At 59.9% G+C, this 14,584-nt stretch overlaps 1 protein-coding gene across 5 annotated transcripts in view; it reads right to left on the bottom strand.

Moving 5' to 3' along the window:
• Positions 1–14,584, bottom strand: part of COL27A1 (collagen type XXVII alpha 1 chain) — a 135,058-nt gene that overhangs the window by 65,593 nt on the left and 54,881 nt on the right. For all 5 annotated transcript variants that reach the window (XR_007414150.1, XM_025431951.3, XM_049116396.1 and 2 more), the window contains 4 exons: positions 11,492–11,545; positions 9,197–9,241; positions 2,592–2,645; positions 1,854–1,898 (listed from right to left, as the gene is read on the bottom strand). Coding sequence is in view for 4 of the 5 variants with exons in the window: in XM_025431951.3 (XP_025287736.1) it covers positions 1,854–1,898; positions 2,592–2,645; positions 9,197–9,241; positions 11,492–11,545 (198 nt within the window). In the remaining variant the exon portion in view is untranslated. The remainder of the gene's footprint in view (positions 1–1,853; positions 1,899–2,591; positions 2,646–9,196; positions 9,242–11,491; positions 11,546–14,584) is intronic.

The raw sequence follows: 14,584 nt of genomic DNA, 5'->3' as shown, positions 1-14,584 counted from the left end.
CCCCCAAGACTTATTTGATGTTCTTGAAAACTATGGGCAGGAAAACAATTTCCTCCACTTCTTTTTTTTTTTTTTCCGGAGCTTTCACATCTCAAAACGAGCCAGGCACCAGCAGTCAGCAAGCCAGCCGAGTTCCATGTAACACGTTTATTTCCATGTTCCTGAAGGACCAAGCGAGCGGGAGGCCAGCTCTGCACAGGGGCCTATAAAAAGCTCCCCCACTTCCTTTCTCCCTTGTCCGTGACCTCAACATTTCCAGAGCGCTGATGCCTCAAAACCCCAGAGCAAACAGGTAGCTGTGCGGGAGACCCCCCACCCCCTACCCCGGACAGGAGGCCCCTGCATCTCAAGGGGAAGGCCACAGAAGAGGGGGCTTAGCAGGCAGCAGGGCAGGGCCGGAGGGGGAGCACGGGAGCCCGAGGGGGGCCGCAGCCGGGGGGCCCCGGGCCAGGACAGTTAGGAGGTGGAAGAGGCGGAAACGGAGAAAGCGGTGCACCCCTGGCTACCTAGGGATGGGGCGGCCAGGACACTCTGGGTGTGCCCGTTTCGGCCCCCCCCTTCTCCCCGTTCCTAAGAGTCTGAGGGCTGAGTTGCCTTTGATGCATCTCTTCCAACTCTCTGGGGCTACTGCCCCGGCTGCAAATGCAGGCACGGGCGGCGGTGACCCCCAAGGGCCTCGTCAGCCCTGCCCTTCTGCCCTAGTTCTGCGCCGTGGCCGAGGTCTCCGGAGACACGTGCCTGGGTTCGCCACCTGACACTCCTCGCCGAGGTGCCGGGCCAGCTCCCTAGCTCACGGAGGCCCACGGAGGCCCACGGAGGCTCGGCGGCTGGCCGGGACAATTCCCACGGGGCCCCCACACGGTGCCCAGCCCTGATACACCTGCTCCCGTCTCTCAGGTTTATGAGGAGCGGAGCTGGTCTGAAGGCAGGTGCAGGAGGATCCCGCCCACGGGAGCAGAACTCATCTGCTCAGACTCGTGGAAACTTGGACCCGGCCCCAAAGCCCTCCCACACCCCCTTTGGGGTGCCTGCTTCACGGAGAGGCTGAGAGGGGAGGGCAGGAGGAGAGCAAGGGGCAGAGCACAGGGAGCACGGCCCCCAGCCCCTCCACCCCAGCGTCGCCATCCCTTAGATGCTGCACGACCAGGCCAGGGGCTGCCCTGGCGCCACCCTGCTCTGGGCCCCGGGGTCCCCCGACCCCCACGTCCAAATGTGGTTTGGCACCGGGTGAGTGCAGCAGGAGGACTGTGTGGAGGACACGTGGCACGGGTGGCCTCCCCATGGCAACTGGGAAGAAAGCGGGTCAGGGGCTCAGAGGCCTGTGCCAGCTTTTCTGTTGCACACTCAGACCACGTGCTCCCTGGGGTCGGGTTCCCAGTTCTAACTGGGGCGGCTTATGTGGATTCATTTCCTCCTGTGGCTGGAGAGGTCTCTGGCCCCCACACCATACCTGCCCCGGGGCCTGTCATCTCAGTAACTCCCCCACCTACGCACACCCACTCTGGCCTTGGCCGCCAAGTCCAGACACTGGCCTCAGCTTTGCTCTCCGAATTCAGAGCCGGGCCTTGCCCCCCGGCCCACCCCGACCTGTGCCTCCACAGCCCCCCATGCTCTACCTGCCTCAGATCTGCACCTGCCTGAGCTCCACCTGAGTTACAAGGAAGAAGCTGGGGAATACAGATATAGGGGGGCCAGAGGGGAGGCAGGAGAGTGCAGGGGAGTGGACCTGGCGAGAGAGCAGCAGCCACAGTGAGGTCGCCGTGCGGGTGGGGGTGCGGGTGCGGGTGCGGGTGCAGGTGGGGCTGGTTCGCATGCAGATAAAACACAGTGCAACAAGGGAGTATTCAGATCACCTTATCACCTTTCAGTCCGGGCTGCCCCACGTTCCCCATCAGTCCCTGCAAGACAAAGGCCAGATCCTGCGATGAGAGGGGGGCTCCAAGCCGTGGAAGCCCAGCGCCCTGCCTGGCACCCACCGGCTTGCTGTGTCCACCGGTGCTGGGCACCCCACCCAGCGCTCAGTTTTCCCATCTGTGAAGGGGCCATGACCCCCAGCTCGGAGGGCCATGACGTGGAGTGAAGGAGCACGAGAGGGGGCCGCTGACTCATGAACCACAGCACTCTGAACGAATCCAGGGGAGAAGGGGGCCGAGGGGGACAGATGGGAGCCTCGTGCATCGTCACCCGCATGTTGGCCAAACGGGATCGTTCCCGGAATGAGGTCTGAGCAGTGCAGGCCACTCTTTCCTGCACGCCCAGCCCACCCAGGGACGCACCAAGTCCACTGTGTGCCGGTACAGTTTCTATGCCCCAGGTGATGCCCCCCGTTGACCTTTCAGTGCCTCGACATCTGGCCCCACAGGAGACTCAAGCTCAGCACAAGGACTGCTGTGCAAGGACACGTCAGCCATAAATGACATACAGATGATGACTGGCTTGCTCCCGACCTGCCAGCTTCCACCCAGCACCCCGTGAACCCCCGACCTCCCCTCCCCCAGCACTGTGCCCAGGCACCCTTCCCTCTGGGCTGCAGTGGGTCAGGGGGTGCCTGGCTGGGAGCAGACCCGGATTAAGGGATGGCTCTGGTTTACCTTCACGCCCTTGGGTCCTGGATAGCCAATCGGACCCAGTGCTCCCATGTCGCCCTGCCAAGAGAAAGAGAAGAGGGCACGGTGAGGAGGTGGCTCCCGGGCGTCTGGCCTGGGAGGGATGATTCCCAACATCCCCTCGCCTGGGCTTCTGAGGACACAACCCCACTGGCTTTGTCAGACCACCTGGTCTCTGCGGCTCGCTCACCACATGCAGGATTCAGGGAGGCTCACGGCTCCATGCCTCAGTTTCCCCATCTAAAAGGGGGACCAGTGCAATGTACCTCCTAGACTTGTTTCAGGAAGAACTGAGCTACGGGTACGAAGTGCTTGGCACGGTCCGGAGGCATTTAGGGCTGTTCCAGCTGAAGGGGCTCTACTGGCACCAATGGGTGAAGGCCCCACACAACACAGCCTTGAAATGCCCCATCGTGCTGAGGTGGGAAACCCTGACTGACAAATGGGGTGGCTGGATCCTGTCCGCACAAGCCCACCCTCTCTTCCCCTCTCGGGTCCTCACCTCCTGTCACCCCCACCACCGCTGCCCCCAGCCGCAGCCATAACGTTAAGCCCACGCCCCCTAAAAATGCTCTCTCCTCTCCCTTTTCCATCTGTTGGGACTTGTCAACGTGTCTGGCGGCTATGGGTGCTCAAGCAACGCCCCTGACCTCCCTGGGCCCCGGTTTCCCGCATCCCTGTGCCAGGCTCCGCAGGGGCCCCTGGCAAGTGCTCTGCAGCACTAGGGGAACAGCCACAGCCGGGGTGTCCTGCGGGGACTGCCCTGAGATGTCTCAATCACATCCCTGCCCGACCCCCCACCAGCAACGGGCCGTGTGACCTTGAGCAAAACACCTGTCCTCTCTGGACCTCGGGAATCCCCCACCTGATTAGGTCAAACCGAACCCTCTAGCTGAACCTCTGCCAAGCAGTGGCGCTTTCAGCTCCATCATGTAATCTTCTGGTGAAGGAAGCACGGCCTCTACAGGTGAGGAGACGACACGAACTACACTGTCCGCCAGGCAGGGAGCGAAGCACCTCACCTGCCTCGACCCAAGGACTCCTCACAGCAGCCCTTGGAGAGCCACCCTACTACCAACCCCATTTTACAGATGGGGGACCCGAGGCTCCATAGCGTTAGGACTGGGAGGAGCTGGGATTCACACCCCACCCACCCGGCTGTCCATCTCCAGACCTTCCAGGCAATTCTGAAGTCGCCTCGGGAGAGGAGGGAGAGAGGGGAGTGAAGAGGCCAGGGTCCGAGGAAAAGCCAGCCCTCCAGAGAAGCGCACTTCCCTAGGCCGTGCTCGGCCTGTCTCTCCCTCTGTTTCCCGGGCTGAAGGGGGCCGGGCTGGCCTGCCCAGGGTTCCCCGTGGTACGCGATAAGCCGAGTAGGCTCCAGCCGGGCCCGGGCGTGGGCAGGCGACCGGTCCGCCGCTGCAGGAACACGGGCTCCTCCCTCCCGCTGCAGGCCCCAAGGTGGTACCCGGCCCCGGGGCCCTGGGGAGCCGCAGCAGCACCACACTGGCCGCCCCGGTGGCCCCTCCAAGGACTTGCACGGGCCCAACCCCACGGGGCAAGGGGCTCGACTGCGGGCGAACGGGGAGAGGGCGGCGGCTTGCTCACGGCACAGCTTCCCCTGCTGGCAGGACCCCAGGGCCGGGCTCTAGGAGCACTCGGGGGAGAAACAGAGAAACTTCTAGGCCACTCCCGCCTCCCCGCCCAGTACAGCCCGCAGAGCACCACAGCTCTGGGCTAGACCCCGTGTGGGCAGCCTGGCCGGGCGACACACAGCGGGTCACGTCCTCACAAGAAAAAAACGACGAGTCGCGGCCTGCACCGGGCCCCGGGGCCCCTTCCTAAGCTCCCGGACGCCGGCTACACATCCTGCCCTTCGTCTCGCTGACCTCACCAAAACACAAGCAGGCAGGCCGGCCACCGTCCACGGGACTCCTGCTGCGAGTGGACGCCGCGCTCCGACGTCAAGGTCCGAGCTGACGCCGGCCCGGGCTGCCGGCCCTTCGCGGCGACCCCATCTCACGGATGAGGACCCCGAGGCACACAGAGAGCATCACTCACTCTAGACTAGGCAACAGTCGGGGGACGGGGCAGGCCCGGAGCTCAGGTCTGGCTGGCTGGCCGGCCCCGCGTACTCCAATCCGGGGCCCTGGGATGCCTCTCCTCGTGGCTGCCACCCACAAGCGACGGGGCGGGAGGTCATGCTTGATTCAGAAAGTGGTGCGAGCTCAGCTGGACCAGCACACGCCGCAGGTGTCCAGGTGGGCTGCCGGGGGCCCCTGAAAGGACACCGGGAGGCGGGGCTCCCACCTCTCTTCACACCTGTCCTACCTCCCTGCCCTGCTGCTCCTCTGCAGCTCTGACACCTGGGCCACCCGCTTCCGTACCCAGAACATTCTGCTCTGGGCTCCTGTTGTTAAAGCGCCCTCACCCTTCGGCCGGAGCGCGAGGATCCCTGCCCTGACCCCACGGGCCACTTCAGGGCCCTGTGTCAGGTCCTGCAGCCTTTGCCACACGGGGCGACCATTTCTGTGTGTGCCCAGGCGGCCACCGCCTGCCCCCCGCCTCCCAAAGTGGCTTAACCACCGGGTGCAAATGACGCTCACATTTATGAACCCTCTAGGGAGGAATCCATGGTCCTAGAACTGTCTTTGAAGGCAACAAGGCCTCTTTCAGAAACTGATGGGGCTCGGTAGCTTGGGGACAGGGACCTGGGCGCTGTGGTCTTAATAAAAGCACCATCGCTCACACAGAACAGCCCCTGGCGCTGTCCGGTCCACACTTACTCATCTGCTGTCTCCAGAAGTCGCACAGAGCTGAGTGGGTGATGGACACCGGCCCTGCTGGTCCAGCGCTTTGCTGTGTGACCTCGAGCAGGTGTCTCAGCCTCTCTGTGCCTCTGTTCCCTGAAATGTATGATGGTAACCCCACTTCCTACCCTCAGAGGCTTGCTATGATCATTAAACACTTAGCACCAGGCCTGGCACACGAGGCTTTGCTAAGTGTCAGTGAGGGAGGCTCCTGAGCCTGCTTTATCACGAGGAAACAAAGCCAGATAATCACGGACCGACAATATGGTGGGCCCGTCCACTGTGCCCCATGTGCTGGATTTTGGCCAGACCACATATTCTTTGGGTCTCATTAGACCCACGGAAGAGCCAAAACTCCCTCTGTGTCACTCCAAATCAAAAAGACAAACCTTCTTTGTTCGGCAGATGCAGGAATCAGGCACACTTTTCTTGAGGGCCAGCCAAAGGGTTTCAGTTACTCAAAGGGGGCCGTTCTGAGGCGGTCTCCCCTCGGAGGCTGCAGGGGGCCAGCGGCGGCATAGTGGCATCCGGGTCACACCGACCTGGGCTGCAAGTCCTGGCTGGTGATCTCGGGCCCCAGCCTCCCTAGCTGGGTGACGGGGCCGCCGCCCCCCGCAGGGATCTCAAGGCCTCCTGCCCACCCCCATCTAATGCACGTGAAGCACACACAAAACAGACAGATGCCCCATAAATGTTGGTCTGCCTCCTCACACCCTTCTTCCCGCCTGCAAGGACCTATGGGGGGGGGGGGGAGGCCTGTAGGGAGGGTGACAGGGGATGTTTCAGCTTCCGTTTGCATGCACACTGCTTCAGCTGACCAGCCAGAAGGCACTGAATCAACCTGAATCTCCACTAAAATGATTATCAATATGTGGAATTCCCATTTGCTCAGCTAAAAACCCACATCCTCTGGAAAACCAGAGGTGACTCATGATCCCTCTTCCCCCTTTAACTCCTGGTTAGAAAATTCCTTTCCTCTCCAACTCTCGGGGGAGGCCACTATTCTCCATCCGGCACCCCCGCCCCCACTCCCGGGGCACAGAAGCTGCTGTTTCCAAAAATCCAGGGCAGGCGGGGGTCCCTGGGTGAGAGAGGGCACTAGTCCGGGGAGCAGCGGTGATTTGGCAGGGTCAGGTCTGTGCCTGTGACTCTAGCACCACCACCACCATCACACAGCAGAGGGAATTTTATAACAGGGGAAGTGAGGCTGAAATGGCAGAGAAAGACACAGGCCAAGAGGGAAACTTGAGGAGGGGTAGGTCAGCAATTTGGACATTATGAGGGGGCACACGGTCTGAGGAATGCAGGGACACCCCAACTCCGGCCATTCAGAAACGGGATACACGGAGGAGCGGCCTGGATTAGGAGGCAGAAGGCGTGCCTGTCCAGCATGTCTCCATCTTCCCCTGCCTTGTGGGTGATCTTGACCGGGGGCGGGGAGGGGGGGCCCAGTTTCCCTATCTGCCAAATGGGATTCCCCTCAGAGAGCCCGTGGCTAGGGCTGCCAGGCTGAGCAAACGAAAATACAATTCGCCCAGCTAAATCCAAATGTCAGACAAACACCGAATGCTATTCTAGTATAAATGTGTTCTAAATATTGCAGCCGAAATTCAAATTGCACTGGGCGTGTTGTATTTTATCTGCCAACCCTCCCTGTGGAAAGCAAAGGGGAGGTTAGGTGGGAAAGAGCCTCGGAAGGAGTCAGGAGGGCCACGGGCAGGGCCTGAGGCTCCAGAGCCTGCATTCATTTGGCCAAATGATATTCTTGCTCCTCTCGGGACCCATATAGGGGACACCAGGACAATGAGGAGGAGAAGCACGTGCCGACGATGAAAGCCAGGAGAGCTGGCTCCCTTCAGGGGAGCTGTGGGAACCGAGAGCATTTAGCCTGAAGAAGGAGCCCAGCAAGGACAGAGGACAGGCATCTTTATCTCTCGAAGAGCCTCCCCAGGGGCAGGGGAATGACGGGGGCTCAGTGGGCAGGAAAGACACCCACAGCGAGCGCTCTGCAGAATGGCCCGGGCTCCCACGGGAAAGAGCGCCCAACACCAGGCCGCTCAAGCTGGAGTGTAATCACCACGTGACCAGGATGTTCCAGAAGGCGTCCCCGTGAGCTTAGAGGAGGCGGGACGGCCAGACTTTGGGGTCCTCCTAAGCTGGGGTTCTCTAACTCTCGTGTGGATACTCCTTTTCCAAAGCACTAGCTCAGTGCCCCGGGCCAAAGAAGATGCCCAGCAAAGTCCTGCTGAATGGACAGCGGGGATGACGGATGCCCGCCTCATGGGTGGACATTTCCCTGTCCCAAGTCAAGGAGATGTCGCTTATGTTGCTTGTCAATCACACCCCCTCCTTCCCACTAGTTCCAACGTGAGTTTGAAATCTTTCTCCACACAGTGATCTAGAGGCCTGCTACCACGCATAACACGTGTGTGTGCGCCTATGTGTGAACTAACAATAACTATTCTTATTACAACTAGCACCTCTCGAGTCCTCACTGTGCACAGAGCACTTTATATGTGCTAGCTTCTTTAAATCTTCACACCAGAAGTCTAACTTGGGTACTCATGTCATCCCCATTTTGTAGATGAAGAAAGTGAGACACAGGGAAGTTAAGAAATTTGCTCAGAACCCGAATTCAACAAGTGGCAGAGCTAGGACCCCAAACCCACATGACCTGGTCCCAGGGACAGCGCCAGACCGTGGGCATCTGTGGTCCTAATAAGAGGGATCTCATCTTATGGAGGGGGCGCCCTGGGGCCCTGGGAAGTGAGCCGTGGCTGAAGAGCACAGAAGCAGGAGGAGGCGAGGCTAGGGACCCTCTGCCTCCACCCCTATCCTGCCCAGGTTCTGCACTCACCCACCTGGGTGGGAGCATGCTGCCCCTGGGGCCCTCTAATCAGGACTGGCTTCCCCTGAACAACGGGGTCCCTGAACTCCCCCGGGGCCTTCTCCAGCCTCCCACTGAGCAAAAATTCTTGGCACAGTTGCTGGAGTAGCCAACGCTGGCAGCCCATTTGTCCAACAAGGGAATGGTCTACTTCTGTCCCTCTGGGGCCCCCCCGGACTCAAACCCCTGAGGAGTGACCAGAGGACAGAGCAAAGGGGGAATGAGACCCTTGGGAAAGCTCTTAGAGTCATTTCCCGGGCCTGGACCTCTCAACGGGCTCTTGGCAGCTTGACCCAGGGTCAAGGTCCTACTGCGAGGGCCCAGCACGAGGCCCTGGCTTTGGCTGCTGGAACCACTCCACTCGGCCTACCCCAACCTGTGGGGTCAGAGGTCGGCCTGACTCCCACCTCCCCATCCACGGGCCTCACTCCCAGGAGTATCAGGGGGTAATCGCAGTGATGAACACAACGATATTTTCCTCTGATTGCACACTTAGTAAATGCTGGGCCCGGTGCCAAGGACAGTCCGCGTAAGGCCTCGGTTACTCCTCACAACGCCCCCTCCCACCGCCAGAGTAGTCAATGATCATCGCCATCTTACAGATGAGGAACTAAGGCTCAGAGAGGGTGACTCCACGCAGGCCACACAGTCAGGATGTGGCAGGTGGTCTGGCTCCAGAGTCACTGAACTATGCAGGAAAGGGCTCAGAGAGGGTGAGCCATCTACCTGAGGACCCGCGGCAGGGCTTTCCTCCCTCTGCTTCCTGGCCAGACTGATAGTTCCTGCTCCCCAGCTCCTCCTGGGGTTTGATGAGAGGACCTTTCCCCATCAGGGCTTGTTGCTTACCCCCCACACCCTGCCTCTTGCCCCCGCCAACCAGGCATCTGGGTACTTACAATGAGGCCGGGCACTCCTCGGGGCCCTGGCAGGCCCAGTTCTCCCTGCAAATAGAAAGAGACCAAAGGGGTTACTTGCCCTGTCTCCCCTCCAGCCACTCCGACCGTGCTATCCCCCCATGGGCACCTGGCGGGATCCTTCGGAGCTGACCATTCCCTGTGCCTGATTAGTGACTCTCGGAGCCTGGCCTGAAGCTTGGACAAGAAGACCCTTCCCCCTTCTGCCATCGACCTTCTGCATCTGTAAAATGGGGAGGCTGGATTTCCAGACCCAGGATTTTCCACTTGTCAGTGTCCGAGAAGAGGCACAATCCTGATCACGACAACAAAGATGTGCCTGGTGCCTGGCCCAGGTGTCACCTCACCTTCACTGTGCAGACGGCAAAACTGAGGCTCGAGAGGGATGGGATGTGGCCAAGGTCAAGTGCAAGGAAATAACACAGGGGCGAGGGCTCTGAGCTGAGAGCCACGGGGCCGGCCTCTGTCCCTCTGTCAGCTGGGAGGCGCTGGGGCCCTCAGAGGAGCCCACCATCCCCGCAAGGAGGCTGTCGGTCTCTGCCTCCCGGGGCCTCCCTTCAATGGCTTGCACCAGAAAAGACAGGTGGAGGGGCTTGGATCAAGTTCAAGATGCAAAGACATGGGGCAGCCCTGGTGGCTCAGTGGTTTAGCGCCACCTTCGGCCCAGGGCGTGATCAAGTCCCACATCGGGCTGCCTGCATGGAGCTTGCTTCTCCCTCTGCCTGTGTCTCTGCCTCTGTGTGTGTGTGTGTGTGTGTGTCTCATGATAAATAAATAAAATATTTTTAAAAAAAGATGCAAAGACATGAATAAAAATGGGGGGGGCTCTAGAAATGCCAATCATCAGTGAGAATTGCCAAGCCCCCTCCAGGTGATCGTCTTGCCTCCCGTGTGCGCCGACAGGAGGCCGTCACTACAGACGAGAGGGGGGGAAGCAGCCCTGCCTTTGAAATGAGGGAAGCGAGGCCCAGGGAAGGGCAGCGACTTGTCAAGGTCTCAACAGCTGCGTGGCCAAGCCGGGGCGGCTCATCAGGTCCTCTTTCTGCTCCCCTGGGACCTGAGTATGAAGACCCCGCGGTCGACCCCAGATGCCGGCCTCCGGGATGACATCACCTATTATTAGGGCGCCTGACCCGGTAACTGATACACCGGAGAGGCTCTGATTTCCCACCACCGTGCCTTCGCTGGTGACCTATCCTCCCCAGGGAATGTCCCCTCACCTGTCTCCTCACCCCAATCCAGGGTCACCTGCCCTGGATTCCTGTCTCTTTATCCCTCCTCCACGGCCCCCGGGGCCTTCAACCCCACATGTCTCACTGTGCCTGGCATGACGGACCAGACAGACAGCCATGAGCTCCTCGAGGGCAGGCGATGTGCCCGCGGTGACCTGCTGCTCACAACCGCCCCATCCCCGCTCCCAGCGTCTCGTTCTGTCCTTGCACCAGCCCTCTGACCCCCAGATTTACAGACCGGGAAACTGAGATTCAGAGAAGGGAACCGATGTGTCCGGGTGATGCAGCAGGATTCAAACCTGAGTCCGTGTGGCTCTGAGACCAGGGCTTAGGCCCCAAGGGGAGCTGGGGTTAGCCCAGGCTGGGGCGGGCTCAGGGAGCCTTTGTGGGATTGAAATCAGTGCCTAATCAGGGGCTGATGGCAGATCCAGCAGTCACCTCTACAGAAAACACAGCTGGCCACAGCTGCTGAGGTGGGAAGCCCCGGAGAGATGGGGGAACACGGCAGGTGTTTGTTCCTAGTCTGCTCCCCCCGGCAGAGAAGAAGCTTCCCCTCCCGCAGAGCCCCAGCCTGGGACAGGAAGGGGAGGGCGGGCTAGTACCTCAGGGCAGGCTGACCTGGCTCCTTGATGGGCCTCCCATTATTTACAAACTCTATAAACATGCCTCTGCTGAAGATTGTTTAGAACTCAGCTCTTCTTCCCTTACAGGGCCTGCAAACCATCTGCTCCCCCAGGGCGCTGCCGTCCCATAAACATTTCTGATGCTTTGGAAGATGGTAGTAGCCCTGGCTTCCCCAGTGGGGGGCGACCCGAGAATCTTCCTGAGTCCTTGGAGATGGGCACGGTCTGGGGCTTGGGGAGCAAGGGCTCGGTGGGCTGGAGGACTTTCCTGGGGGGCCCACGGCGGACAGGAGCCTGGGGTTCAGAGGTGGCAGGGCTGGGATTTGATCCCATCTGTCTGACCCCAAAGCCTGGATTCCTCAAACCCGCTGTGTGCTTGCTCTGGAATCTCTTTCCTGTTCCCAAAGACTTGAAATACTTACGGGGTTTCCATCCAGTCCTGGAGGACCTCGTTCCCCAAAGTCTCCAGGAAACCCCTGAAGGCATAAAAGAGAGAACAAACACCTACAGATTAGTGTTTTCATCTGTGGGGCGGCTTCCATCCGAACCCCTGGGGGCACATAAGGACAAGTCCACGCAGGCTCACTCCTTGGTTCTGGGATCTGGGCAGGTGATGGGGTCACCTCCACAAACACCTTCACGTGAGGAACTTCTCAGGGACTGGCTACTGGGGAGGGGCCCACGGCTTGAGAGCCCTTTCCTTGTCTACATAGAATCTGAGAAGAAACGAATGCCTGGCTCCGCAGCATGGAAATACCCACCCCAAACCTGACCCCCCGGACGGAGGAGGCGGGAAGGACGAGAACAAAGGTCAGGAAGCGGAGTCTAGGCCTGACCCAGCAGCTGACTTGCTGAGCAGTTTATGGACATCCCTTTACCCCATGAGCCTCAGTTTCCACACTAGGCAAAGCAGGGAAGGCCTCTGCAACATTTTCCAGCTCAGACCTTCTGCGGCTGTGACATGCTCTTCAAAAGCCGCCCTATGCAATCACGATCCCCATTTTTACAGGTAAAGAAAGAAAAGCTCTGGAAGCATAACTGTCAAGGTTACACGAGGTCACACGGTAGGTGACCATCGGCCCCCACTGCTGAGGTGAGTTTCAGAGGCTCAGAGAGGGGCCAGGCCACCCAGCCCAGTCATCCCCTCCCTGACCCCACTCCCTACTCTCCCGGGAGACAGGCAGCTGGAAAAACATCAGCTGTGGGGACACCTCTGAGGACCAGGGTAGGGGTGAGTATTTCACTTCAAAAGGGGAAAAAAAAAGTCTCCAAGCTTAGAATTTAGGGAAACCTGTTCTTCCCCTTTGCTTGAATTCAAATCGTTGTTTTTCCAGGGAAATTTAATAAAAAACACAGCACATGTTTCTCTGACCAGGCGGATGCCTGAGCCGTTCAGTCAAGATTCCTCGCGGAGAATAATCTGCATCGGGTTTCTACCACAACTGGGGGGGATCCGGTGAGTAGATTAAACCTAAAGGACAAGACCCAAAGCAAGGACAACGTCTGTCCTGGCTGAGCAAAGAGACCTTGAAATGGTGTGTGCGTGCAGGCCTTTGTCCTTGTCCTCCCTATCCAGCTGTCCCATTCTCCTCAGATCCCTCCTCTGCCAGGGAGCCCTCCTGGATCAGAAGGGCAGAGGTCGGCATTCATTCTGCGGGAGGTGTGGCTTCGAGCAAACAGCCACAGGAGGACGCGAGGACAGAATCATGAGTTTCGGACCAACCCAGGCGCTGTGCACACAAACCTTCACTTGCCTTTTCCATCTACCCCTGGGGAAAGGTTAGCAGTCCCATTTAACAGATGGGGAAACTGAGGCTCAGAGAAGCAATGTCACCTGGCTAAGGCGAAACAGAAAAGAAAAGCAAGTTTGTGGCAGCGCTGAGCCCAGGCCCCACCTCTCTGAACTCCGTCAAGTTTGTATGAGCTGCACACAGGCCGGTGACGGCACGTAGAGGCCGCTCGAATGTGTGTTCGGCTGGTTTCAGAGAGTGGCAAGGCCACTCATCTAGGGGGTCGTGTGTCTACAGGCCCATCTCCAGGTCAAGTCTTTGCGGGGGGCCATCTGACCCTATCTAAGACTCCTCTCCCTGCAGACCTCGGGTCCCGCTAGCAAATTCCAGTCTCCCTTCAACCCAGCCCCTGTTGTCATGCTGTAAGGGAGACCCTCTCCCCCGCCAGGACCGGAGATGTCGGCTAGGTGGGCTGTGGTCAGGGAGCCTTCTGAAGGCATTGCATTTCTGCCATCACCTCTGGGGGCTGGGGTTAGGGGCCTGGCAAGAGACGAGGACCATCCATCAGGGGATAAGGCCAATGCCGTCCAGGCAGGCACCTGGCCAAGTCCACATGGCCCATGGAGGGCAGGACTCAGGAAGTCTGCGCTCTGCTCGCCAAGTCCAGTGTCTGGAGACTAGCTGTGGCTCGCCTCCAGACGGGCTGGGTGACCTTGGGCAGACCCTCACTTGACTCACTGTCTTGCTCAGGCTGTGGGCGGGGGTGGGGGGAGGGGGGTTCTCTAAGAACACGTCCCAACCTCTAGATGAGGCCTGGATGGAAGGAGCCTCTTCCCCTTCCACACCCGAAAGCCGCCCAGCCTGGGGCAAGATGAAGACCTTGTCAGCATCCCCTGGGGCGCACACCCTGGCTGCAATGCCCGGGGGCCACCAGGCAGGTGCCAACCCCATGGGCCTGCGTCCGGAGGCCACTTTAGGCTGGCTGAAGGACTCCAGCTGCCGGGCCAGCCTTCCTCCCCACGAGGCTTGGGCAGCAGAGCAGCCCGATGCCAGTCCCAGCTCTACCACCCATGGGCCTCTGCAGGCCTCAGTTTGCTCCGCTGCACAATGGGGGAGTACAAACAGGATGAGCTGAGGTGTCACACGGAGGGTAACCCTTGCTGGCAGCAGCAACGTAAAGGCACATCTCTGGGGCATAAGCAGGGGAGAGACCATCAGAAAGGTCAAAACCCCCCAGGGAAGGCAACTCTGCAGACCAAAAGGAGCCCGAATACAGCCAGTGGCCGACAGCAGCAGCAGGGTAAGAACAAGGATGGGAAGAGCAAACTCCAGCAGCCCGGTGAGGTGGGTAATTAAGACCATAATGGTTGGGGGGGGGGGGAAGAAGTTTTAAAAAGGAGCTTTAAAAGTTCTAGAACAAACCTGTGATTGGAACAATCTCTTAGACGGAAAGACCGTAGCTGTTCTTGACACCCACACCTCATTGCCCCCCTGGGGAGACGAAGGCCCATCACCCGCTGGCCTGTCTCACCCCTCCACCACTGGAGACACAGCCCAGGGGCCGCGATGCTTCGCCCCTCCGGCTGTCAGGGAGGCAGCCGCCAAGCTAGACGTGTGGCCCCGCGTCCTGCCCCTCGGCACCCCCCTAGCTGGCCTTGTGCACCGAGTGCAGTCCCGCCCGCCCTGAGCTCCCCGCTGCGGAGGGCTGGCCCGAGGCCCAAGAAATGAGCTCGGCGCCCTGCCGGGGCCCCAGCCACGTGGTGTCTCCGCTTCCCCAGGTCGGGG

This window comes from Canis lupus, chromosome 11 (genome assembly GCF_003254725.2).
Source record: "Canis lupus dingo isolate Sandy chromosome 11, ASM325472v2, whole genome shotgun sequence".
In the NCBI taxonomy this organism is placed as follows: Eukaryota; Metazoa; Chordata; class Mammalia; order Carnivora; family Canidae; genus Canis; species Canis lupus.
This window is presented reverse-complemented; position numbering and strand designations above follow the sequence as displayed.